The following is a 26,364-nucleotide window of genomic DNA, read 5'->3' as shown; positions in this document are numbered from 1 at the left end:
GCAGCTGTGTTGGAGTCAGCGAATGATCCTCAGCTCCGCCAGGACTACAGAATTCACAGACGGGGTTCTTCCAACATCTCATTGCCCAGGGGATGAGCCTAGGCTGTGGCAATGCTATGGACTCGTTGGCCTTGGATTAAGTCCTCGGGGCAGCTTCTTTGGAGCGATGGGTGATATCCCAGCTGGATCTTCTGCTGTCGCCATCCTCCATGGCTGTCATTAGTGGCTAATGAGCTGCTGCTAGAGAGGAAACGGAAAAGGTGCCTGTGGAGAGAGGAGGAACCTTACAGCTGTTATTAAGAGGCCCAGAGATCTCAGACAAGGAATTATTGCATCTGTAAGAGAGTGGAACCCTTTAAAGCACTTTTGCGTGCAAACATGAAAGGATATCTACTTTGGAACTTGTTGTTGTAGACATTTCTTTGGGGTTGATTGCCAATTTTTTTGTTTTTGATACAGTATTTTCTTTGAAAGTTGTCACCATGGAGTTAAAATACATCTTTTTTCAGCAAGACGATTCAGTATTTACAGTGTTTTTATCTCTAAACTGAAGGAGTTAGAACAAAACACTCTAATTCAGTTGGATTTTTTTTACACTTTGATATTATTTTGAGCTTCCTATGCCCTGAAGGACATTGTTCACCATGGCAGCAGCCTATCGTGTAGTGGTGAGCAGTGTGAGCTGCTACAACAGTGTGGTCGTGGACCGGCGCACTCACTCCCACGCTGTGCACTACTGCTCAGGGCCATGTGGGGCGCTGTCCCAGGGACTGGACTGTACTGTCGCACATCGCGGCACATGCTCTGAGCTGCTTGTTGCGCCTGACCCTGCATACACTGACCCAAACAGCTCACTCATACACTCCCGTAACATGATCACTCAGCAACTTCCTAACCATGGTAAAATTAGTGTTCCCATGGATACTAGTTATAATGGTGGACTAGAGAGGGCAGGCAGCAGTGGCAATTTATCTTTGGGGGAGGACAGCCCCACGTGGCGTGGTAAAAAGGCCTCCGGTATCGGAGGATCGACTGGAAACTTGACCTCCTCTGGCAGTCTGAAGGACATTACCGAAGAGGCCATCAACCTGGCCAGTGGTAAGCTCAAAGAGTTTTCTTTTGACAAGCTGCGCCTCTCGTCCTCCAGCCACGTCACTTTCCGGAAAGGTCGGAAGGTCCGTCCCGACTCTTTCAGCCGTCGCTCCACCGACCTGGAGATCATCTACGGCCACTTCAGCTCCCACATCTCCGCAAATGGAATGACTAATGGCATGACAAATGGCATGGCTACTTCTAATGATGAGAACCTGCCACCATTTGTGCCAGGGAAAGGAGCAGGCTTGGAGGAGACGAAGCTTAAGACCAGCATAAGCACCTTGTCAGCCACCTCCAAAGTGGGTGGTGGATCAACAAGCAGCCTATCGAGTACTGGGTCTTTGGACCAAAGTCTGAACACAGTGGCCTCCCTGTACCTCAGCACCCTGGGGGAGGAGAACCTGATTGCACGTTTGCTGGAGAAGACACGAGCTGAGGGGGGCACTGGGGGATCGGGCGGGGAGGACATTCGTGCCTGCCTTGACATCCTTCTTAAATGTTCTGAAGATCTAAAGAAATGCACCGATATCATCAAGCAGTGCATCAGGCGCAAAGCTAGTGGAGGGTCAGAGGAAGGAGGAGCGAGTCCTGACAGTATGTATCGGGCCGTGATGACCCGACTCAGCTCCTATTTGAAGAGACTACCTCTGGAGCTGGAGGGAATTGGAGGTTTGGGAGGCGGTGGGCAGGGAGGTCAGGGAAGTGGGCACAATGATCTGGCTGAGCTGGTCAACACTCTTCACTCCATCCAGCAGGGGCCATTCTCTCCAATATTTGGTAATGAGCAACCTCCTCGCTACGAGGATGTGGTGCAGTCACCTCCAATCCCAAAGACTGCTCCTCATTCTGTATCCTCTACTCCCTCTGTTTTACCTTCCTCCTCATCTTCTTTTAAATCAGACTCCATCCATACCAAACCAGTCCAAAGCTCCCCGTCCAGAGCCGCTCCGCTTACCAATGGACTACAACATCCGCATTCTTCTTCTATCACACAACATACACTCTCTCCCCCATCTGTCACATGCTCTTCATCCAGATCCTCTCCGACACATTGTCCTTCCCCTCTTCGTACCTCCCCGACCCCACCGTACACACACACTCCTCCACCATCTCCCATGGAGGCCCTTTATATTGAGGAGGAGGAAGCAGATGTGGACAAAACACAAGAGCAAATCTCACAACAGACAACCAGGGGGGTGAAAACTACCCAGAACAAAAACGGGACGACGTTGGGCCAACACACACACCTGTCCCATCCACACACACTCCATAATTCTTTAAATAGTTTGCCGGCTAGCACTGGCTACAGCCCTGCTTGGCCTTCCTCCGCCTCACAAACAGTCTCAGCACCCAAAGCTGTCTCACACAGGAATGATGACATTGACAAGTTGCTGATGGACTTGGAGAATCTGTCTCAGAGTATGAGCCACCCCAGAAACACTGAGCCTCCACTTCCAGTCAAAACTAGGAAGAGAGACCAGGGAATTACTTCCAGTGAGGCCCTCCCTCAGTCCAAAATGGCCCAATTTCAAGTCCACAAGCCAGACAACCACCTAGCCATGAACGGCCCAAGCTCCAGGACCCCCCAGAGTCTCACTCCTCCACCTGGAGAGAAAAATGAAACTGTGATGGGTGAGGAGGAGGATGGGGCACTGCTGCTGAGGATCCTGGAGAGCATTGAGAGTTTTGCCCAGGAGCTGGTGGATTCTGGGGCAGGGAGCTCAGGGAGCGCTGAGAGGAACAGTGGGAAGGAGCGGGAGGTGATGAGGCTCTTGCAGGATACACTTGCCACCACCGGCAGGGCTGACACACCTCTGGAGAGCCCAAACCCACCAGCTGCTCCCACTGCTCCATCCATACACACAGATGCTGCCCCAGCTATACCGCCTAAACACTCCCAGGCAAATACACGTGCAGTATCACCTGTGCCAACTGCTGCAGCTGAAGCTGTGTGCAATGCTCCATCCGAACCTGCGCCTAAACACACACCCGATGCTGCCCCCAAACCTCTGCATACACCCATACCTGAACCCACAACTGAGGCTACAGATGAAGTTACAGAAGACTCTGCAGGTGACACTGATCCAATATCCATCCCCACCCCTGTAGCATCTGCAGCTGCAAGCTTGCATTCCTCCACACGTTCAGCTGAACCCACACCTGTGGCTGCACCTGAAGCTCCAGCCCCCGTAGCCATCCCAGTTGTGGCACCCACGAGAGATGCTGCCGTTGCTGTTGGTGACCCTGCTGCTGTGAGAGACACTGGTTCAACCCTCCTCATCCAGCAGACTCCAGAGGTGATCAGAGTAAGTGAAAGATGCACCTTTAAATGAAAACTGACAAATGCACAAGCTAATGGACAACCAGAGAGGCAACGAGACATTTAGTGAACATTATAGTTTCACACTATTGCATGATTACCCATGTGTCAACACACCATTTGAGATGTTATTGTGCACAGTCAGTTATTACATTTAAAACTGATCTGGGAAATAGAGCAATAGGAATTTCAAGGACTTCAATCATGCGATAAACTGCACATCTGAGACCCGAATTATTATTGTCTGGTGAAAAAGATCTCAGTCATTATTGAGGCCAGCTGTCTGCGGCTGAAACACCAACGCGCTGCTTTATGGAAGACAGTTTCACTTCTGATATTTGGAGTGGTACCATACAAATCTGTTGCAAATCAGCATCTCAGTCAGAGCGGATATCAGCACTTTTTTATTTAAGTCTGATTCAGGATTTTGGAGGATATTTACATGCTAGACAGCTTTGATTTATTTCACATTCACTGTATTCGCACATGGGAAAGACAGGGCTGTGCGATATGACCAAAAAACAGGTGATTTCATATCCAGATAAGAATACATATCACAATATAGTAAATATTCTGTAAATTCAATGAGTAGTTTACATAAAATGACCACATGGAAAGACCAGTATCTTATTATAGTTTGAATTCTCAACATGCCTCATGCATGCAGATTTCCTGCCTGCATCTGTTTTGTGCAGAAGAACACAAAGTGTCGTCCAAACAATGAAACATATCGCAGTTAAGAATTTGCAGCACAGCAAAATGAACAATAGAGTGTAATATGAAACATAGATGTTTTTCTATTCCCGCAGGATATACAGTAATGTCGTATTGTCATATTAAGTAAAGATGTTTGATATTGTGTCAATATAGATCAAGAGTTTGGCTCATAATACAGCAGCTGCAGCAGCATCTGAACGTGTATTTTAAATGTTCCTGTTGCCATGGTGTAAGAGGCAAAGAGACCGGCAGTCTGAGAGTCTAAGTGTCCGACTTAAGAAACAGAGTGATTGACAGCATTAGACTGAGATTGGCCGCTTGAAAGAAACCCTCGATTGCTTTTAATGCAAGTCATATAAAACACCCAGGCGAGAAATTCATCGCTGTGACACAACGGGGTTGATGCCACAGTAATTAATGGGTCGTGATAAATAGTATTCATTAGCTGCGATGAACATGCTGATACAGTTTCCCCATACAGGCTTGAATAAAGAGCTCTGAGCGCTCTGAATCATGGAACAGCACAGCTCATTGTGCAAGGAGTGGCTCTTTGTTGACTTTTCCTGGTTTCCAACTTGCGTTTTGAAGCGTGAATGTGTGTTGTGTGAGTGTGTGTGCGCAGACATGGGTGTGTGTTGGCTCTCCTTTCCACCCTGGGGAATATTTAAAGGTAATTTAGGGTTGTGCTAAAGAGGGAGAGAGATGGCAAGGCAATTGGAGCGTGTGTGTGTTTGTGTTTGTGTGTGAATTGGTGTGTACAAGGCACTGACACTGCAGTGGGGGGGTTACCTCGGCTTGCCTCTGATGTGGGTGTTCAACAGCACATTGTAGATTTAGGTAATTATGTTTGACAGACAAACACACATTAACACCTACACAGAGTATCAAGTCGTTACTGTGGTCGGCTCTTCCTCCCTCTCTGCCTCGCTCCCTTTTATTTCTACTTATTTGCTTATTCTGATGCTCTCCCATCATCCCTCTTTCTCCTCGCCGGTCTCCTGCTGCTGTTTTTGTGTGTGTGTTTATTTACCGAGCTGTGTAACCTTATGCCCTGATGATATGTAGGGCACCTATTTATGAGGTTACCATGGTAGCTGCCACAGTCAGAACAGAACAGCCAGCACCCGAACGCATCATTACGCGATCTCAGTCCTCCTCCGTACTCTGTCTGCTCATCCATCCCTCCTTCCTCTCTGTTTTTGTTTTCCTTCTCTCTCCTCTCCACATTTCTCCATTCTCCACTTTATCCCTTCTTTTCTTGCCTCTGTGTCCCTTTTCTTTTTCTCCTTAGTGTCCTTCTTTCACCTGCAGCCAAGGAGTCGGTCTACGTTGACCGCCGCTTCTCTTGCTGCCCTGTGATTGGCTGCCGTGTTATTTTGGGATCGTTGAATAACAGTTGTTGCTGTGTGGAGGGCAGAGCAACCCAATGAGAGGTGCTGATTGGAGAACAGCAGGAGGGCAGGGGGGAGGGCGGGGTAGGGTGTGGGGGGCATCTGTTGGCACGCTGAGTGTTAACGGTATCGTTACCCTCCAACCCTCGCCACCCCTGGCAGAGCTAGGTGTGAGAGAGGCCTAAATCTGTCCACCCCTCTGTACTATGGCATCCCGCTAACAGACTCACTGTCGCCACAGTGTAAACGGACCTGCATACTTGTGTGTGAGTGAGTGTGTGACGTTTGTTCGCGCGTGCATCCGAGCCTTTTTCACATGTCCAGTTGCTCATGTATGAGCATGCATTTACATCTGCGTTCATGCATGTGCACGCACATACAGGTGTATTCCTGTGAATCCCATGTGGTGAGCGTGTGTCCGACTGAGCGTGTGTGTGTGTCTGTTTGTTGGCTCGAGGGTAAGTTGACCCAGTGCTACTGTGGGTCACAGCTGAGTTTCGGAATAGCTCTCCGACATCCAATACCACCTCTGGCACTCTGGGAATTATGCTAATATTCCTTAGTGCCAACCCCGCCTCCCGCCTCAGCTGCACATTAAACTGCCAATCAGACTATAAACAAGGCAAGCCCCCTCACACACAAGTGAGAAAATGCCCTTGCGCTCTCATCCATGCCCCACCTTGGAGATTTGTAGCTGTGTTTCCCTTGGCACTGCTGTGGCTTTGATGGGAAGCTCTGCTAAGCCCTCTGGGATGACACTGGCCTCGGGTAGTAGCATCCTCGTGTGCGTGTGCACGTCTGTTTATTGTTGATTCTGCTGCTGACAGACTAATACAGGGCTTTCTGCACCTGTCAGAGCAGACCCATTAATGCCCATGGAGACAAGGAAGCCCGCTGATATAAATCAGAAGCAAGGCCACAGCAGAGACGTGGCAGCAGTGATTCTGTGAGTAGAGTTGGATAAATCTGCCAGTGGTACCTCAGGTCAGTGGTCCTCCTGTGGTCCGTCTTCCTCTTCCCCTCTGTCTGTTTTTGGGAAGTAGAAGAAGAGATATTTGAGAGAACACTTCCCCGCCACTGAATCTGACCTCTCTGTTTTCACTTCAGGACAGCCATTGGTGACATGATTTACAGACCCACCACACTCCTGGCTGCATCCAGAGCTGCCGTTCTGGTGGCTTAATTAACCCTCCTGATTTGAGTGTTTCTGCCAACTGCTGTTGACTTGTTGCTAGGCTAGAAGCTAGCCTACAGCTTAAGTTAGGGTGTGCTGGAGGGTTTCCCACAGGAAACTGGTGAGAAGGTGGTCACTTTGTACATACCTGAATATGCACCATAACTGGGACATCCTGTTGAAAAATAGCAGCATATCCATCAGTCAAACTGAAAGACGTATATCATTGGAATTAATTTCCGTTTATGGCAGCAATGCAACAACACACTGTGTCAGTAAATCTTCGTCTGTCAGGAAACTGAGCAGCATCCTGTCTCCGAGTAAGACTGCAACACATACAGTAACGGGCACTTTCTTCAGGTCGGGTCCCGTCAAAGTTGCATGTACTCAGAAATCCAGTCTGCACCTGCTCGCTGGAATGACTGGAATGGGTTTCTGGATGTACCTGTGCTCCTTAGTCATAGTCGGGCATAGTCTCATCTGAAAATAACAGTCCTCCTCTGTCACTGTTCCTCTGTCTGAATTTCCTGTCCGTCTTTTTTCGCCAGCTGAGGAGAGGAACTGGTGACCTTTTAGACCTGCTGTTTTTTGGCAGGGGGAGCCTTGAAAGAGGATGGAAGGAGCGGTAAAGTAAAATGTGGAGATAGAAAGGAAATAACAGGAAGACAGGACAGCTGAATGTCTGTGTGAGACAACCGGGGTGGGGGGGTGGGGGGGGCTCTTTGTTATCTGAGACTTGGAGAAAAGACGAATTCATAGTGAGTTAGAGAAGAAGAAGAAACAGGCGTGGAAAAAGAGATGAGAAAGAGACTTATGGTGCTGGGGGAGGGGGACAGAGTTAGTGTGTGTGTGTGTGTATGTGTGTGTGTGTGTGTTGATGGAGGGGGGTGTTCAGTTGTTGAGGATGACATCATTCCTCGGCTGCTTCCACAGGAAATAAGGTCACAGCGGGAACCTCGGCCAAGCGGGTAAAGACGCCTGTTTCAACCTAGGTGTGCAAGCAGATGAATGCATTCATTTACACACACACACACACACACACACACACACACACACACACACACACACACACACACACACACACACACACACACACACACACACACACACACACACACACACACACACACACACACACACACACACACTCTCTCTCTCACAATGCACTCCCGGACTGGGGCTTGTGTTGCTATGTGTGAGAGGACTTTTCCAATACAGTTCATACCAACAAGGTTAGCTTGGACAATGGAATATTCACCACCCGACCCTTTGATACACACACACACAAGCACGCACACACACACGCACACACACACACACAGGCACGCTCGAAATGGTGGGGTTCATTAAATCTACATATTTGGCTGGAGATTTTTACACACATACACACAGCACTTTTAAGCAAGTGACATCATAATTCACCACTCCCAGTGCAGGCTGGGATACCATCCAACCGCTGTTCCCAGTGCAGTGTGCTCTGTTGGAGGGTGCACACATGCACAGATGCTCGTATGCGCACACACATACACACATGCAAGCCTTACTTTATTTTACGCAAGCGACTTTTTCATCTGAAAAGTTTTGAGCTCAGTGGGAGGTGCTGCTGCGTAACTCTTCGGGCCTCCCCCTGTGTCACCATGGAAGCCACCACAACATGTTTAGAAGCAGGAGGTGGCTGGTGGGACTCCCCGACCCCAGAATATCAGTTGTAATGTGATTGGCTGATGGGGGCTCCCTCGCAGAGTCATGGCACCAGGGGAGATCAGATGGAGCCTGGCTGTGTTTTCGGTTTATTTCAGAATACTGACTGAGTCCGTGTGGGTGTGGTCGGCTGTGTCTACGTGCATGTGTGTGTGTTTCCATGTGAAAGAGTCTGCCAATGTTCCAGAACATCATGACTCTGTAGAAGGCCCCCCCCCCACTCATTTCCCTACAGTCTCCTGTTTAACCCCACCCTCCCTCTCCGTTTGAACTCACCCTTCACCCAGCTCCACCCAAACTGGGCTGAGCATTTTCTCCAGAAAGCTTCTAGAAATGAAGCCAGACGCACTTTTATTCTCTGAAATATATTTTTAGGCCTTTGTGCTAAATTAGTGCACAAAAAGTACTAAAAGATGCACCTTTGTCATGTTAAAGTTACTGCATTTGATTCAGTGTCACCAAAGACAAATGCATGTTTTTACTATTGTCACAGTCGTTTGTATAATTATGATTTTTTGAGCTGCCCTCTTTGGTGATCATAAAAATAATCATAAAAAGCTCTCACGAGGGATCAAAGGCAGCAGAAACCAGCATCTTCTGTCAGATCCAGGCTCGCCCCTGAGGCTTGGGTTCAGACGCAGAGAGCTGCTACCCTCTAGCGACCCTCTGGCCCTGTTGTACTGCAGACCACTGTGTGGGCTTGCAGGCCAGCATCACTGCTGTGTTTCATGTGAGGAGGGTCTACAGCTCCATCTACAGGATGAGCTGGGAACTAAAACTTGTGTGTTAGGATGCAAGTCAAAATCGGCATGACAGCTGGAATGAATGATGCTGCAGTGCTGCATGGGGTCTAAGAAGTGTTTTTAGAGGTTGTTGTCTTGTCAGTTTGCTGTGAAAATGGCACATGGCAAAGAGATGTTGAGGTGGTTTGTTTGGTGCATCTAAATGCTCTATAGGGTAGGATCATGACTTGTGCAACACACTTCTTCAGAGCTATTCGACCATCTCTGGCTAAGATTGTCTTAAATATTGCAGGGTTGCAGCTAAATGGCTCCTCTTAAAGCCGACACTTGTCTCCCTCTTAACATTCCCGTCTATCTTTACTCTTCTCTCTGAAAAAGAGAGGAAACAGGAGCTGATCTGCTCCACCATTGGCTGTATGAGGTTTCTCGCTGCACTCTAGTGACAGCTCCCTCACTGCTGCTGCAGGCTGAGGCCCATCACTGTTGCTGATGTAGGATTAGCTCACTAACTCTAAATCCTAAGATAGCCACGGGAAGGTAATGTAAAACTTGCCCTGATAGCCATGTGTATAAATATAAAGTGAAGGCCTGGAGTTTGTTGTTATTAAAGATTACTTGCTGACAGGCTGCTGTTCCTGCACAGGGAGGTGATTTACTGGGCAGTTTTTTTTTTTGATGATGCAGCCGGGCAACCCTCCCAGAAATAGGCAGTAAAGTGACACATTAAGTAAAGAATTCTATAAATCTTTACGTAGCATGAAGCCTTTCCTCCCGTGATTGTTGAGGCAGCTCCATTAGCTAAAAAATTCGGGCTTGTTTTTTACGGATTTATCTGATGCAGTTATTCAGAATGGGAGAGCCTTCCGTCTGATATTACCAGCCAGTATTGGATGTCGTACTGGCATGCATGTTGGCAAATATGCAAAAAGCAACAAAGAATGTTTTGTTGACACAATTTTTATGTTCATTAAACTTTCCGCTTTATGTGTTTTACCTATATTTATTTGAAACAGTAAAATTCAAATGGCATTTACTGTACAATTATCTGAGATTTACTGTTTACTGTGTTGTTTAACTGTAAAATATTTTTACTGTCTAAACACACTTAACTTAAAAACATTCCCCAATGCCAGAAAGGAGCAAAGTATCAAAAATGAAGGAGCAATATTAAAAGAATAGTTCAATATTTGTGAAAATACGGCTTAGCATAAAGACTGGAAACTGGGGAAAACACTCAAACTCACTAGCCAACACTATGGATGCACTGATCTGATACTGAGTCAAGTAGCTGGATTGCAAATCAGTGATGACAAGGCCAGTTTATTCAAGTAGCATTTGCAACTTCGAACATAAAATTTAACAGACTGCTAAGTCAGACACTAGGCTTGATGGGAAATTAGGGTCATCGCTACATATTGCAACAAAAGGTATGTACACTTGTCATGGAGATGCGTTATATTTGCTAGTATTCTGGAGCTCCGGTGTGTTTTAACAGTTAATGTAGCAAACCACAATCCTGCAGCGCCTCACAATGGTTGGAGGATGCCATTGCAGTCCAAAGCTCCCTGGTAAGCACGATTGTGACATCTTTAATCTTAACAGGCTCACTGTCATTATGGCTTATATCAGTTTCTGCACAAACAGCACTACAGAAAAAACAATTAAGAAATATCCCAACTCCAAACCCTCAAATAAAACTGAGCCTGAAGGAAAATCATGCAGCTTTAAGGCTCAAGGAGTGGGCTGGCGTCAGGACGGCAAACTGCAAAACAAGGCTCCTAAAGCAACACTGAAATGTAAGGACATACTGGAGCATGAGTTTGGCAGCACAAACCGTAAACAAGCTTTCCAGATGGTGAAAACTCCAACTGCATGCGAACCCAAACACAGTCTCTCAGCATCAACTGACACAGAACTTTTCACCACGAAGCTGAATTTCAGTTTTGGCCTTGCGTAACCTCGCACATCCCACCGACAGCAACAACGATCAAAGGATATCGTTATCGTCAGAAGGAAAATATGATTCTCTGTCTCTTAGCTTGGAGCAGTAACCCGGAGTCTCCCCTTGTTGTTTGGCAATTGCTCAGAAATAGTCTGGCACTTAAACTGGTAAATGTGTTAGTTAATTAGTGAATCGTAGAGGTGCTGGTGGGCGGATTTTTTTTACCATTGGACAGGCGAGCTGTTTTCCCCAGTTTCCAGTCTTTATTCTATGCTAGGCTAATGGTTGCTAACTGTAGACTCATCCAACACAGTAATTAACTGAGTGAAAACACAAGAGTGAAACTAAAAAGCATTAAATACACAACATCAACAGATATCCTGACAGTATGTAAGAGTGTTATATTAATTAGCCTCAGTCAGCTAGTGTAAAGGCTAGTTGGTTAGCACAAATTGTTTGCAGAAAAGCTAAGTCACAAAAGCGCTAACTGATGCTAATACCAGCATAAAATGCTCTAACGGGCCGTTTGAGGAGTAGATCAGCGACAGTATTTGCTTCTTCACGTATCTGACAAACTGTTGACTTTCTTCATGTTACGCCCTGAAGTAAAATAAGGATATCAGCAGACATTTTTTATTATTTTCAGTCGTGGACCATACTTGAGCTTGTGATGCTTCCATGCAGACAGCTACAGCAGCTGTGTCTCTAACTGTTCCCATGTTGTCCTCCTCTGATGCGGATGTGAGGTGGACCGTGGCCAGCGCTGATTCGCTTCATCTATCACGGAAGCAGCACTTGAACTCGTTCTCCGCAGTTTAGGGAGGGGGTTCCCAAGGCAACTTTGCCTGTGTGTCTGTTTTTATGCGCGTGTGTGTCCTTCTTGAGAGGAAGTGAGACGGGGAAGAAAGACCAGAGCGGCGATGTGAACTGCATTTCCTGCCGCTGGCACGGTAACCCCGGGAGCATTCCATCCGCCACTCAATCCAGGGAAAGGGTTATCGCCATGGAGATGGCATTTGGCAGGCATGGCCGAAAGCGAGTGTGTGTGTGATTACAGAGACGGGCAGGGCGAGCTGCCTGTTTCATGGGATATCAGGTTCAAGCTTATTTGCCCTAGTGGGCAGTCGGTTTTGCTGCAAGTATTAAGAATAACATTACATAAAAATATAAGGCCAACATGCGCGACGACGTGCACTTGCCAATGCGGTAATCGTTACAGTAATCTTGTTAAAAAATATTTAAAGCTGGAGCAGCCAATGTGAACATACACAGAACCTTTGGCCTCTCTCCGCGGCCTCGTGTCACTCTGCGAGGCCTCTACCACCAAACCCACAAGCCCAAATGGCAGCAGAAGGAGTCCCTGCAGCGTGAGCCTCGCCAAGACCCTGGTCCCTCTCGCTGGGACTCATCTTCTCAAACCCCCCCCAGCCTTCAGTGACCTTTGTTTGGACAGATTGGCTAGTTATGTGCTAGCTAAACGTTGTTATTTGTATGATTAAGGCCAGGTCAAGATTTAACCACAGGTATACTGAAATAATACTGCACCTTTAAAAACCTTTAAACTGAGTGGAAAACCAAAGAAAACTATGTCTCAGTAATTGAATAATTCTCAGCTTGTTCATGAATTCATGAATTTGTATCACAGAAAGCTTGCATAGAAAAACAGTAAACAACAGTAATATATTTTATATGATTAAGCAGCCCAATAAAATCCCTGATTATAACTCTACTAAGCTATCAGCAAATTCTATTAAATTGTGTTTTTAGGCATTTTTCCCAGCCTAACACGTGTGTGTGTGTATTGCTGCATGTGCTGCCATGTATATGTGTGTGAAGTCTGCCCAGAGCCTGAAGCAGAAATAAACATGAAATTAGTTGCTATATATACACGGATAATTTTACACACAGCAGACAGCCACCGCTTCTACTGAGCAGGTGCGTGTGTGTCTGTGTGCGCGCGCGCGTGTCCAGGAAGTTTTTATGTTCACACTATTCGACTTCTCTGAAAGGCTGGAAGAATCAGTTCCTGTTAACTGAATCCATCGAGGCATGCACGCACGCCCGCACACACTCTCACCAACGATATGCCTGACGAGTCAGAGACATGTCTCAATGCTTGTGTGCTAATTAATCCCTTCAGGAAGGCGCGCGTGCGCGTCTTCAACTCGTGTGCACGTCTTGCGTATTTAACAGTTGGTTGTTGGACAACCAATCCCCTGCTTTGGTCCCTCCGCTCCTCCCATCATGCACTTATTTTGATCAGTTCCGTGAAGGCTTCTAACTCACCTGTTCCTGTAGCCGTGGGGTCGGATTAGGTTTGCGTGTGGGCGAAGGAAAGCGCTTGCAGACATAACACTCAACACACACACACCTGTTGCTCAGCCACCTGCTTCTCTGCCCTCTCGTCCACATTTGTCGCACCCTATCGGCCCGCTTTTCTGGAGTGCCTAAAAGGAATTACAGGGGGTTTTTGGGAGGTTATATGTTGATCAGCAAGGAAATTAAAAGATGTGAACAATCGAAATCACCCATGTATTTTTATTAATGTTAATGTTAAATATGAATTAATTTCATTGAACAGTGACAGCAGGTTTAAAGGACCAGTGTGCAGGATTTAGTGGCACTTAGTGGTGAGGCTGCAGACTGCAACCAGCTGAAAACCCCTCGCCTCACCGCTCCTTTACCAAGCCTGAAGGAGAAGCTACAGTAGCTACGAAATTTCCAAAAAAGTTTTTCCTTGGTGGTGCAACATGGCCAACTCTGTGGAAGAGGACGGACCGTTTCCTCAGTAGACTTAAAAAGTTTATTCTGAGGTTATGAAAACATCCATCTATCCATTTTCTATACCGCTTATGCCTTTCGGGGTCGCGGGGGGCCGGAGCCTATCTCGGCTGTCAACAGGCGGGAGGCGGGGTACACCCTGGACCGGTCGCCAGCCGATCGCAGGGCACAAGCACACAACCATCCACACTCACACTCACACCAAGGGGCAATTTAGAGTCACCAATCAACCTAATGAGCATGTTTTTGGTCTGTGGGAGGAAGCCGGAGTACCCGGCGAAGAACCCACGCATGCACAGGAAGAACATGCAAACTTCACACAGAAAGGCCCGACCCGGGAATCGAACTGGCGACGTGCACTACCTGCTGCTCCACCGTGCAGCCGTTATGAAAACATAATTATTACTTATTATTATAGACTGAACCAAAACATTAACGTTGCAGGCCAGAAAATTAAAACAGTGTTCAGAATGAGGTGAATATTCTCTGTTGGTGCATCGCTACGTCATTTCATCATTTCATCCATTGGTACTAGAAAAGTGTGGATCACTGCGGCTTTAACACAATTTCATATCACAGAATATAATAAGATACTCATGCAACCTTCAGTTCTTTCTTATCTAGCTAATAACTAATCTAAATTCAGGGCTGTTACAAAGCAAGTCTTACCACTGCAGCTTTTTATTCAGCCTATAAACAAATAAAAGTCATTCTGCATTACAGTGGCCTCAGAACTGACCCACGCACACCACTGCTGACTTTATGGATCCCTCCCACTGGGAACACTTTGTCCCACAAGTTGTACTCGTGTCACCTGAGCCAGCTTCCCACATACTGTAGTGGAACATCTCAGACTCTTTTAAAGGAGCCGGCTCCCACACCGTCCTCCCAGTCCCAGCGGTAAAGTAGCTGTTTTATTCATTTGGCCGTTGCGCCGGTTTAAGTGGCGATATTTTAAAAGCTGGAGGGAAGTTTAACACTCGAGAGCGAGGGGCTGGTTTTAGGACCGAGGGAAGGCTGTTTCAGAGGGCCGGGTTACAGCGACTGTCAGTCAGACAGGAAAAGAGCACACAGCTGCCCAATGGCATCTGCTCTGGCTCTCTTTACCCACACACACACTGACACACACACTCACACGTATCTCTTTATACAGAGATTTATGATATCACAAGTGCATCGCTGCAGTTTATGGGGTCGTGCAGAGGAAGTGGTGGGAACTAACTTTCAGTGATCAGGCAGGGAGAAACAGAAAGGGAGGGGGCGAGGATTCAACGTGGCTGCTGAGGTGATGGCTGATAGGCGCGAGATAGCGATTGTATAACGTTTCCCCCTGCAGCACTGAGGTGAGAAGTGGCCAGAAAGAAGACAATGTGTGTCAGCGTCAGTGTGTGTGTGTGTGGGATCGGTATGCGACCTTGGCTTTTGTACAGAGTCCAGTTGTTCCAAAGAATTCAGCAGGGCGTTCAGGGAGCGGAGAGGAGTTACCCTAAAACCCAAGGTGACTCACTTATTTTTCTGGAAAGTCGTTCACACACATGAACATGCTCAGAACATTGGAGTGTGAGACTCATCTGTTAGTCACACGCCGGGTTCAGCATGTAATGAAATACATACATGAAAGAACAAGAAGAGGGCCTTCGATGGATGAATCATAGAACTATAACAGAAAAGCAGTAAGATGTAATAGAAAATTACAAGAAAGTTAGTCATTCATTCATCTTCTTAAGCAGCAGTGATGTTTCAGCACCAGAGGGCGCTAGACTCTCCGTCTGTGCTGCCGTGAAACACAACCACAGAGGAATCTGTCGCTGCGCCAACAGATTCTGAGAAAACGACGGTTTCCTTTCCTTTGACGGTCGACAGCAGCACTGACATGCACGGTGCATGGCGTGTAAACATTTATAAGGCTGACATTTGGTGTTATGTCTTCATCTTGGAGGGATTTTAGCCGGGTGGGTTTGAATTAGGTCACGTCCGTCTGTCCTGAGGGATCCCCTGTTGCGCTGTCAGGTTCAGATTGGTGTTGCTTGGCACTGAAGGGCCTGATCTGGCATTGCTGCGTAAAAGGGCAGACTGAGCCCTGTGGCACATGCAGGACTTTGTATTGCAGATTTATACATTTATACACGTATCCTCTCTATTTATTAGGTATTATCATATATGCTAATTTACCAAAGGGTGAAAATACAACTCCAACATTTCTATTTTGCACCGACACATCAGAAGAAAAAGAAGAAGGAAACCTAAATCCTACTGATGATTCAGAGTAGAGCTGCAATGATAAGGCAGAAGATGAATTCAGATGATCAGGTGTCTGGTTCCCGGTTTTGCAGAAAATGAATCAGCCACTACTTTGGAAACTGATTAATCCTTCAGTCATCTTTCAAGAGAAAAGGGTGAACATTTCCTGCTCTTCTTTCTCTTATGTGTGCTGAATGTTTTGGTGGATTTGTGACTGTTGGTGGATCAAAACAAGCAATATGAAGACAGCACCTGAGGCTGAAGGATGCGTGATGAGCATTTTATAGAACAAACGCTTAAACAATTAACAGAGGATTGAATTGCTGAATTAATCAGGGAGGAAAACGGTCATTTGTTGTAGGTAGTGATGAGCCTTTTTAATTATTTTCTCACATTTTGTAGATTAGAGTAGATTGCTAAAAAGATAAGAACAATAATTGTGACTCATCTTACACTCGTGGGTTTTGAACCCTTTAATATTTGAGCGTAAGGAAACGCAGCTTTAAGTCCCCAAGCATGTCCAGTGGAATAACTGTATGTCAACAGATAGAACAACAGGTGCTTCGCCTGCTGATTCATCACTCCATCCCAAACTGCCGCTGTCAAAGTATTTGTGCTTACCTGTCCTTTCCGCTCACGCTGATGCGTTGATGTAAGTCTTCCCGTCTGCAGCAGAATTATTTCAGTCAGGCTCACTTTGAGTTCCCGCTGGCTAACTTTAGTCAAAGGCCGGCACTGATGGACGCTCAGATGCTGCAAAACACAACTCAGAGAAATGCAACATGGCCGAACCCCCTCCCCACTCTCCACCCACCACCCTAATGCTCAGGACAGCCGGTTTGCTGTGTGTGTGTGCATGCATGCGTGTGTGTGTGTGTGTGTGTGTGTGTGTGTGTGTGTGTGTGTTGCCAGACCCCGGCATGGCTCATGTTTCTCAGTGCAGTTTGTCAGAGCCCAGCTTGGAGCAGCAGGCACCAGTGAGACTGCACCAAATACACACATCCAGAGCTGACGGGGGAACACCACAGGTTTTCTAGCCCAGAGAGAAGCTGCTGTTAGGGGCCATTAGACAGCTCAGTGCCATGGTTCTGCCTCCCGGCCTGCAGAGCGGCGCAGGGGTCTTCAGGAACGTCTCTTCGCACAGATACTCTGCTGGATTACTGCTCTGGGAGCCGGTACATACGAGCGGAGCCTGGAGGAGAGTGAGAGTGTGTGTGATTGCCAAAAGGCATTTTGCCTGAAATCACACACATGCTTTCCTGAGGCGTTTGGCCTTTCTTTTGGTTGCTGGATATCTGAGCTGCTAAGTGGACGTCAGTTTCCTCTTTTGCTTCCCGGGCGAGCCGGTCTGTCGCCATCTCAGTAGCCGCACCGGTGGCTGTGTCTGGTGGGGGGTTGCGCGTCTCGACCCCCACCATGATGATCAAGGAGACGTCGTTACGCCGGGACCCTGACCTGAGGGGAGAGCTGGCCTTTCTGGCCAGGGGGTGTGACTTTGTCCTCCCCTCACGCTTCAAGAAGAGACTCAAGTCCTTCCAGCAGCAACAGGTCAGTCGGTGCAGCGATCAGGACGGACAGAGTTTGGACGCACACTCAAACTCATCACAAAAAAAGCCTCCAAATCCTGATCAGCTCTAAATTTCTAGGAAATCTTGCTTTGTGTCTCTTGCACACACATGTTCGCTCCGCCACATGAGCACACATACAGTAGATTCATCTTGTTGCTGTCATACACACAGAGCGACATGCCAGCGGCGAGGAGCTATTCTGAGGCAGATACCAGCAGGTTATTAATAGGGCGGGAGGTGCAGGAATAGAGTGATAGAATGAACTCTGTGAAGGAGAGCGAGAGCGGGAGGGGGAGGACCGCTACAGCTGTCCTGCTCAGTACACACAGTACGGAGGCCCTCGAGGAGACACACGCCAAACTCACCGGGCACCAGGGAGCTCCTGCTCCAACGCACCGAGCACCTCTGATTTAAGTCGAGTTCATTAAATTCTGGTTTTGGGCTGAACCTGAGGCGCTTTCTTTATTCTTTGAGAAGACGCCCATTAGCTTCTATGAAGTGGCGGCTAGTTGTCCTGAGGTCCACACAAAAACAACAGCAGCTAAACCCAAATATGAAGCTCAGAAATGTGCAATGATGTTGATAATAAAATAATTCTGTCCTCTGCTCCTCCTGAGGACAGTCCACACTGTATGGGTGCAGATTTTGGTTGGGTCTTGGGTGTAAAATAGAGATGGCTGCATTAACATTAAGTAGATCTTTCTGAGGACCAGTTCTTCTCAATCTAAAGTAAATTCTCTTATTTTCTCATGCATGTCGTGCTGCAGACTGCTCAGAAGCCTTTTCAGTAATCCATAGTGTTACTCTCTATTGATGTGCACGTGCACAAGGGCTCGATCGAGCCATACAGCAGAACCATGTGTGTTATTTATTTGGCCTTATTAGTCAGTGTTCCAAAGATTAAGATGAATGGAGTTAAACCCAGCGTAATCTTGACTGCTGCAGTTTTGTGCCACCTGGAACTTTTCTTGCCAACCATTTAAATCCGTCTAAAGTGCTGACTGTAAAACAAGCCTCTGGTTGTTTGTACGTATGTTTATGACTCACTGGGAGTTTCCACCACATCCCGTTACATGGGCCCTTTATCCTCATAAAGTGAAGTTGTGTCTTGTCTGCAGTCGTGGGGAAAGTACTTTTCAAACACTCATCTAATTTCTGTACTTCCCATAAAATGAAAAGAGGCTGAAAAGAAGAATTTGTGAGTGCATTCAGGTCACAATCGTGCAGCGGTATGGCTGCAAGTGTGCCGTCAGTGGATTGTACGTCGAACAATAAACCACATCAGACACTCTGGGCGCAAAATGATCACCCCAAACCTGCTTCCCCACACATGAGCTCCCCTCTCTCTTTTCAGGTCCAGTCCAAACCAGAGAAGAAACCAGGCACACCTCCACCAGCCCCCGCCCTGGCCACAGCCCCACCCGCCCCGACGCCGCGCTCGCCCAGCCCCCCTCCAGCTCCGGTGATAGTCATCCCTCCTCCCCCTGCCATCAACATTCCCAGGTTCTACTACCCCCGTGGGCTCCCTGCCATGGGCCCGGTCGCCAACCACGACGCAGCCATCGCTGCCATCGAGGCGGCCTTCACCGAGTTTGAGGAGGAGAAGGCTGATATATATGAAATGGGCAAGATTGCGAAGGTCAGCGGCTGCAATGCCAAACGACACAATGTTCAAATCATTTCAATTTTAACCTGAAGTACAAAAAAAGCTTAAAAGATGAAACGACCAGCATCAACATGTTAACATTAATGTTTCCCTGTTTCATCCTGAAGCTGCCTCGCTGATTTATTCCATAAACTGTTTCTGGAAACATTTTTTTTTTCTTCAGAAATAATTGCCCACACAGCAGCCTGCTGTTTTCATGCAGCCACTCCCTTCTAAGCAGTGTGATCGCTGATTCAGGGAAACAAACACCGCGGTGAAGTACAGTACGCGATTGTTTTGCAGGGGAAGGTAATGATGAGTGTTGCTTGTGTTTCTCTTCAGGCGTGCGGGTGTCCACTGTACTGGAAGGCCCCCATGTTTTACTCTGCAGGTGGCGAGAGGACGGGCTTTGTCTCTGTTCACTCCTTCGTTGCTACCTGGAGGAAGTAAGACAGACCTCTTTGTTCACCTTAGTCTTGGAAATATGGCGTCATAAGTCTGATCAGGCGTTGATATTAACCCCCTCTCCTCTCCTGTCCTGCAGGTTGTTGCACAGCTGCCACGACGATTCATCAAGGTTTATTTACCTGCTCGCCAAACCCGGCTGTAACTACCTGGAGCAGGAGGACTTCATCCCTCTGCTGCAGGTGATTTTCTGCATGCAAATCATATGCAGAGCTAATATGTTGATGATGTCATAAATGACACGATACAGCTGAAACAACAGAGAAAAAGAAGCTAAAAACCTGCTACAACTACAAAACAATCCTGCTTTACTTTATGCATTGAGTACTTTTAATACTTTAAGTACATCGTCCTGCTTGTATGTATATGATTGCAGTAACATTTTAAACGCAGGACTCTCACACTGTACTTCTTCCACCACTACTCCTCAGACTCGTCTAAATGTTTTTTTCTGTCTCTTCCTGTTTGTGTGCGTGTGTGTGTTCAGGACATAGTGGATACACACCCTGGGCTCACATTTCTGAAGGATGCACCTGAATTCCATTCCCGCTACATAACAACGGTAACAAGATTTTACAAAAAGTATCTAAAGATTGTCGATCCCAGTACAAAATCAGAAAGAAGTTTGGATTACATTAACAATGAAAGACACTGTGCTCATGCAAAGCAGCTAAATACATTCACTTAGCTATTGTACTCAAGTAGAGTTTTGGTGTACTTTTACTTTAATTATTTCCATTTTGTGCGGCTTTAAACTCTTGTCCTTACTTTATATTGCACCACTCACTTCTGTTTGTATTTGACAACTTGAGTTGCTTTACAAATGTAAATTTATATAAGTATAAAATATGCCATATGTGTGTTACTGCAGATTAAACTGTCCAACATGTATAAAACGTTTACAGTAAGATCCACATGAACTAGCAAACTACCAATAAAATACTACTTAATAGATCAGTAATAATAACTCACTCTGAAAGTGCTCATTAAGTAGTTTTACTTTGATACTTTTAAGTACATTTTACTAATAATACATCTGTTTTTTTGTTTTTTTTTACTTATAACAGACTTTACATTGCAGTATTGCTACTTTTACCAAAGTAAGCCGTCGATCAGATCAGTGTTAGATATCCGCGACCGCTCAGACCTCTTACATTGTCAGCAAAACAGCTCGTGTGCACAGCTAGTAACTTTAGCAGCAGGCTGTGTGTGTGTGCGTGCGTGCGTGCGCGTGCATGTGTGTGTGGACCGGGACAGCTGCAACACGTGCTTTAGAAGTCGAGGCTTTGCCGCATACAGAGATGCAGAGAAGTCCGTCCTCCGGTGCGCCAGCTCGCGGCGACGTCATGGAAACACTGATGCCCCCTGCAGCCCGCTTCAGCAGAGGCCCCCGACCCTCCACATGCCCATATTAAGACACTTCCTTCAGTTCAGGCCGGCTGACCCGCTACTGTATGAGACATTAGTAGCTCCGGGAGGTCCATGTACCAGGAAATGGGTGCTAATCCGCTCTTTACTAAGCTGAAGTGTTGTGTTTCAGGGACAGGCAGCCCAAACCTCATTGTTTCCATTTTATGCTAAAGACCTGTCTCCCATGTTATGAACGAGGACCGAAATATCAGGCGCTCTGGTAGGTCTCCCTCATGACAAAATGAGTAATATTTTTAATAAGTCCCGCTTGCGTAGGTCCCATGTGAGTTTCAAGCTATTTTCATACAGAGTCCATCCACCCTGACGGCTCTTTTTAGACTCACGGTCGCCAAAAGGAACAGATAGAAAAACGTTTTTCTCTCACCTCTCATCTCTCCGTCGCTCTGGGAAGGTGACATGAGCGCATTTCCACATATTCGATTATTACATTTTCTATAATTTAACTTCTTTTCAAATTGTTGTCACTTGTGTGCTCTGGTTTCTTTTTCGTTTTGCTGATCCCTGTTTTGCATTTCTGCTGTTTTCATGTGCTTTTAGCTCGTGTTTCGCTGCTGCACAAACATTTTCCTTTTGGGGACAAAGTGATTGACTGAGTGGAAACAGTCGAGGGAAACATCAGCGCATTTCTCAGCAGTGTTATTATGGAGCTCTTACATGCAATCTGAAATGACCTGAAGACTTTTTGGTTGAGCCTGTGATAATCACTTGCTTGCTCTCACTGTTGTGAGATTGTGTTGATGCTTTTCTGGCTCCGTTTCATCAAAAGAATTTCACAGTTCAGTTAAAGTGACTCTTCTTCTTCTCTCCCTTTTGTAAAAATGCCATCAGTCGTGCTGATCCCCTTCGGATGCTCTTCTTCCAGGTGATCCAGCGGGTATTCTACGTGGTAAACCGTTCGTGGACGGGTCGCATCACCATGATGGAGCTGCGCCGGAGCAACTTCCTACAGACCCTGGCCCTGCTGGAGGAGGAGGACGACATCAACCAGATCACTGACTACTTCTCCTACGAACACTTCTATGTCATCTACTGCAAGTTCTGGGAGCTGGACACCGACCATGACCTCTACATTGACCCCAAAGACCTGGCGAGATACAACGACCACGGTAAGAACAACTGAAGGAGCAGAGGGTGAAATATATCCGTTCCACAAACAGTTTATCAAGACAGAGTTCAGACCTTAAGGCAAAGCAAATATTTTTTCAAAATCAAAAACATCACGTTTACAGTTGTTAGCATGAAGTTTCTAAGGACAGAGGGGGTTGTATGCTGTACAGATTGTAAAGCCGTGAGGCAGTCTCATGATTTGCGATATTGGGCTGCATAAATAAAAGCTGTTTGGTCTCATTTAACATGGATGGGACGCCAGTAAAGAATCAAAAGCAGACTGCCTTTGGATTTTTTTCCATTTGTTGGGCCCCCACTAGTGAGTGTAAAGCACAGCAGCTGTTTATCCCACTTTCATGCTGTATGATGTGAAATGCATTACATTTGTGACTGTATTATAATGACCACTTTAATGGCCAAATTGAATTTACTGCTTGCGCAAGCGCCTCTACTGTATAAGCAATTGTGAACAACAGTATCCATTTGTTTCTGTGTCTTTGATGAAAATTTGCTTATTTTTCCCATTCTCTCCTCTGACAGCTTCCTCAAACAGAATCATCGAAAGGCTGTTTTCGGGGGCTGTTACTCGGTAAGTGGAAACACTCACATAAACAAAGGCAGAGGTGCTGATTTCTTCACCACAATGGCAACATTGAATGCGAATGGCTCCGGCTCTCTTGTTTCCAGGGGTAACGCTGTGCAGAGAGAAGGCAGGATGAGCTACGCTGAGTTCGTCTGGTTCCTCATATCTGAGGAAGACAAGAAAAACCCCACCAGGTAACATGCAGTCGCTGGGTTCTGATGCATTCCAGCCGGATGTCACACTTTATCTGTCACACTTTATCTGCATCTGTATGCAGTGTGTCACCCTGTGGGCTTTTGTCATGTCTCCCTCCAGTATAGAGTACTGGTTCCGCTGCATGGACACGGACGGCGATGGTGTCCTGTCCATGTTCGAGCTGGAGTATTTCTATGAGGAGCAGTGTGAGAGGATGGAGAGGATGGGCATCGAGCCTCTGCCCTTCCAGGATTTGCTTTGCCAGATGCTCGACCTGGTCAAACCCGAGAGCCAAGGTCAGCGCCAGCTCGCCTTTATTTTCTTTTACGTCTCTTTGTTGGAAAGCCGCACCCTGCCGTCGTCCTTTCTACCCTCCTGTCTGAATTTTACACATGCGTGAGTTTGTGTGTATGTTGCTTTCTGCAGGTAAGATCACCCTCGGTGATTTGAAGCGCTGCCGGATGGCCCACATATTCTTTGACACCTTTTTCAACCTGGAGAAATACCTGGACCACGAACAGAGAGACCCCTTTGCTGTGCAAAAGGTGGGAATTTGCATCACTTGTATGTAATATGCAGCCACAGTTGTATATCAAAGGATGCATTTATCCATAAAAAACATCCTCCATTAGCACTAGAAGCAATGGGCTGCTGGGTTTTTATGCATCCTCCATCGATCCAGGTGCAGTGCATTTGTACACTTTTACAGCTCTCTCCCTTTTCGTGCCGTGTTTTATTTTGTGAAAATGTATGAAATTCCCATGCTTTTACTTTTGTTTGTTTTTGCACGCCTGTAAAACACTGCTATTTGGCACATTTTGTTCCAGGACATTGATAGTGAAGGTCCGGAGCCGTCTGATTGGGATAAATATGCCTCAGAGGAGTATGAGATTCTTGTGGCGGAGGAGACTGCAAACGAACAGCTACATGAGGGGTACGACACTCACACTTACATCCATGCATTTCAGTGCTTTTCTGCAGCTTTATGTGCATTTAAAGAACACACACACACAATTAGATTCATTGTCAGGGCAATAAAAGGCCTATGCAGCAACACTTAACCAGCTCTGTGATGTTTGTTGTGTTCCCAGGTCATTTGATGATGACTATGAGTCTGAGGAGCTTCAAGTCCCTGGAGAGATCGGCAATAAAATGGAAAAACTGGTCATATCAGACCTGTCGGCATAAGACTCCTGCCCTGGAATTCCTGGGTCTTTCTCTCTGGAAAACAAACAGGAACAAAGTGACAGAAGGTCCCTTTGGATGGATGCATCAAAACATACATGGATGTAAAGACAGAGAGAGAAAAGGATCCTGGCGTCTGAGTTTCAAAGACTCTGGAGTCTCCTCAGAACGGACTCAGCGGTTTTTGTGTGTGTGTGACCCTAAACCAGTGCTGTGTCTGGTGCAATAACGCATCTGTGTTCATACAGAAAACAACATCACTGCCTCCAGCTCCATCTGAGAGAGCGAAGGAGTGAACGATAAGCTCGAGAAGGAATCAAGAGAAAAAACTGTAAAATAATAACCGTTGTGAATCCTCTACTGACAATCCTGCCAAAAGACAATCACCTGACTTTAATTGCCACTGTGCTCAAGGTTGACAGACAGGTAGACCATCAGTTACACCGAGTGACTCCCGGTTGGAGAAACAGGGAGGCAGAAGCAGATAAGTCTGGATAGTCACTGCCACAATCAGCAAACAGTCAGCTGCTCAGTTATGACACAACCAGACAGACACTGCCATCAGAAGCCCGCTGCCTGTGCAGCTCATCACTGTGTTCCTTGTAAAGGAAGTAGTTAAACCTCCGGTCCCTTCAGGGAGGAATCATGTAACAGTTTGTGTGGTTGTAACAGCACCTCTGTGTGGCCATCCTGTGCTACTGCAAGCCATCGCCACCATGCACTGGGTGCATAATGGCTGGCCAAGCTTTCCAAGAGGGAGATCAGTTCACTGCACAGCCCGAGCTGCTCTATTATTAGTGCAGCGTTATCAGCACTCCACCTCTGGACTCCCTTTGCAATCACTTCTAAACCCTGGAAGCAGTCTGTGACCGCGTGGTCTGAGACGCTCGTTCATTCTCAGTCAGGTCACGGCGAGACGTAGGCACGTAACATGTTGCATGTTCCATGTCGCATATCCAACTCTCTGGTAGAGTTGCCCACACATTTCCACCTGTCACATTTGTAATAGATGCACATAAGAGTTGTTCCTGTCAGTCTCATGCAAATGATCCAGCACATCCCGCTGTGTGTTTCCTCACATCCCCGTCGATCGTGTACAGTACCTGCTGACTGATCTGTCATTTATGCCAAAAAGTCATTTTTTCTGTCCAGAAATCTTACTGCCATTTACCATCTGTTCATGAAGCTTTCTCCCTGTGACACACATACCAAACACACCACTAACGATGGCTCCTAAAGGCTCACTTCACCCTCACCCAAACATAAATTCTCACACCTCTAGTGGTATCCAGCCTGCAGATAGTTTTGGTTTTATTTGCCAAAGTTTTATGAAATCCGTCTCTGAGATTTTTGCCTCGACCACATGAGAATTGAAATGAGGTTTGTGGTTCTTACAACATTGCAAAACGTTTAATTGGAGCTACTTTCTACAGAAGAATAGTATTTATACAAACTGTCCAGAGAGTTCTGTGAATGATCCAACATGGACACTGGTTCTGGAAAGACGTGTTACTGTAGAAATGTTCAAATGGTCCACGCTTTAAGCATTGCATTGAAATGGAGGCAGACGTCTCCTATAACTTACAACCTGTGCAAATAAAATCCAAACTATTTGTGCAGATAGATACACAAAGTGAGATTTTGTTTTTAAATGTGGGTGAGCTGACCCTTCAGCTTCATTATTTACTGTGCTGCACTCGCAGGCGCAGGTGCAAGTGTGTACACTGCCCTCACTGTAATAGCTGGGAGTGTGTGTTTGCTTATAAGTCACTGATAGAGGGGTGTGTTTTAGGAGTGTGTGATGTGTAGCTCTCAGTTTCGGGCTGTTTATGTGTCGTACTTGTTGCCATGGGGACATGTTCCCGGAGTCTGTGCGTGTGCGCGTGTGTGCTTGTATAACTCTTTAATTAGGAACGGGACAGCGATGGTCCTCACTGGCTTCAAATTCACTGACATATACCTCCTTTCTTACACTTACTGCACACACACACACACACACACACACACACACACACACACGTATAATACACACACACACACACACACGTATAATACACACACAGTACACTATAGATGCTAT

The 26,364-nt window shown here is 46.6% G+C and overlaps 1 protein-coding gene across 1 annotated transcript; it reads left to right on the top strand.

Moving 5' to 3' along the window:
* Window positions 1-430: 430 nt before the first annotated feature.
* On the top strand, window positions 431-24,390 carry LOC139342732 (serine/threonine-protein phosphatase 2A regulatory subunit B'' subunit alpha-like). The gene is made up of 12 exons (XM_070979975.1): window positions 431-3,401; window positions 19,028-19,312; window positions 19,661-19,764; window positions 19,863-19,965; window positions 20,271-20,345; window positions 22,077-22,320; window positions 22,862-22,910; window positions 23,009-23,098; window positions 23,220-23,395; window positions 23,526-23,644; window positions 23,927-24,033; window positions 24,191-24,390. The coding sequence occupies exons 1-12, from the start codon at window positions 645-647 to the stop codon at window positions 24,285-24,287; spliced, it is 4,206 nt and encodes a 1,401-aa protein (XP_070836076.1). The 5' UTR covers window positions 431-644; the 3' UTR covers window positions 24,288-24,390.
* The last annotated feature ends 1,974 nt before the right edge of the window (window positions 24,391-26,364 follow it).

The sequence above is a fragment of the Chaetodon trifascialis genome, chromosome 14 (genome assembly GCF_039877785.1).
Source record: "Chaetodon trifascialis isolate fChaTrf1 chromosome 14, fChaTrf1.hap1, whole genome shotgun sequence".
In the NCBI taxonomy this organism is placed as follows: domain Eukaryota; kingdom Metazoa; phylum Chordata; class Actinopteri; order Chaetodontiformes; family Chaetodontidae; genus Chaetodon; species Chaetodon trifascialis.
This window is presented reverse-complemented; position numbering and strand designations above follow the sequence as displayed.

Bases quoted from the DNA above. Each gene is read 5' to 3' on its own strand.
- LOC139342732 (XM_070979975.1), top strand. From the start codon at position 645: ATGGCAGCAGCCTATCGTGTAGTGGTGAGCAGTGTGAGCTGCTACAAC. The intron at 19,313-19,660 runs GTCAGCGGCTGC...GTTTCTCTTCAG, and splicing joins AAATGGGCAAGATTGCGAAG to GCGTGCGGGTGTCCACTGTA. The intron at 20,346-22,076 runs GTAACAAGATTT...CTCTTCTTCCAG, and splicing joins ATTCCCGCTACATAACAACG to GTGATCCAGCGGGTATTCTA.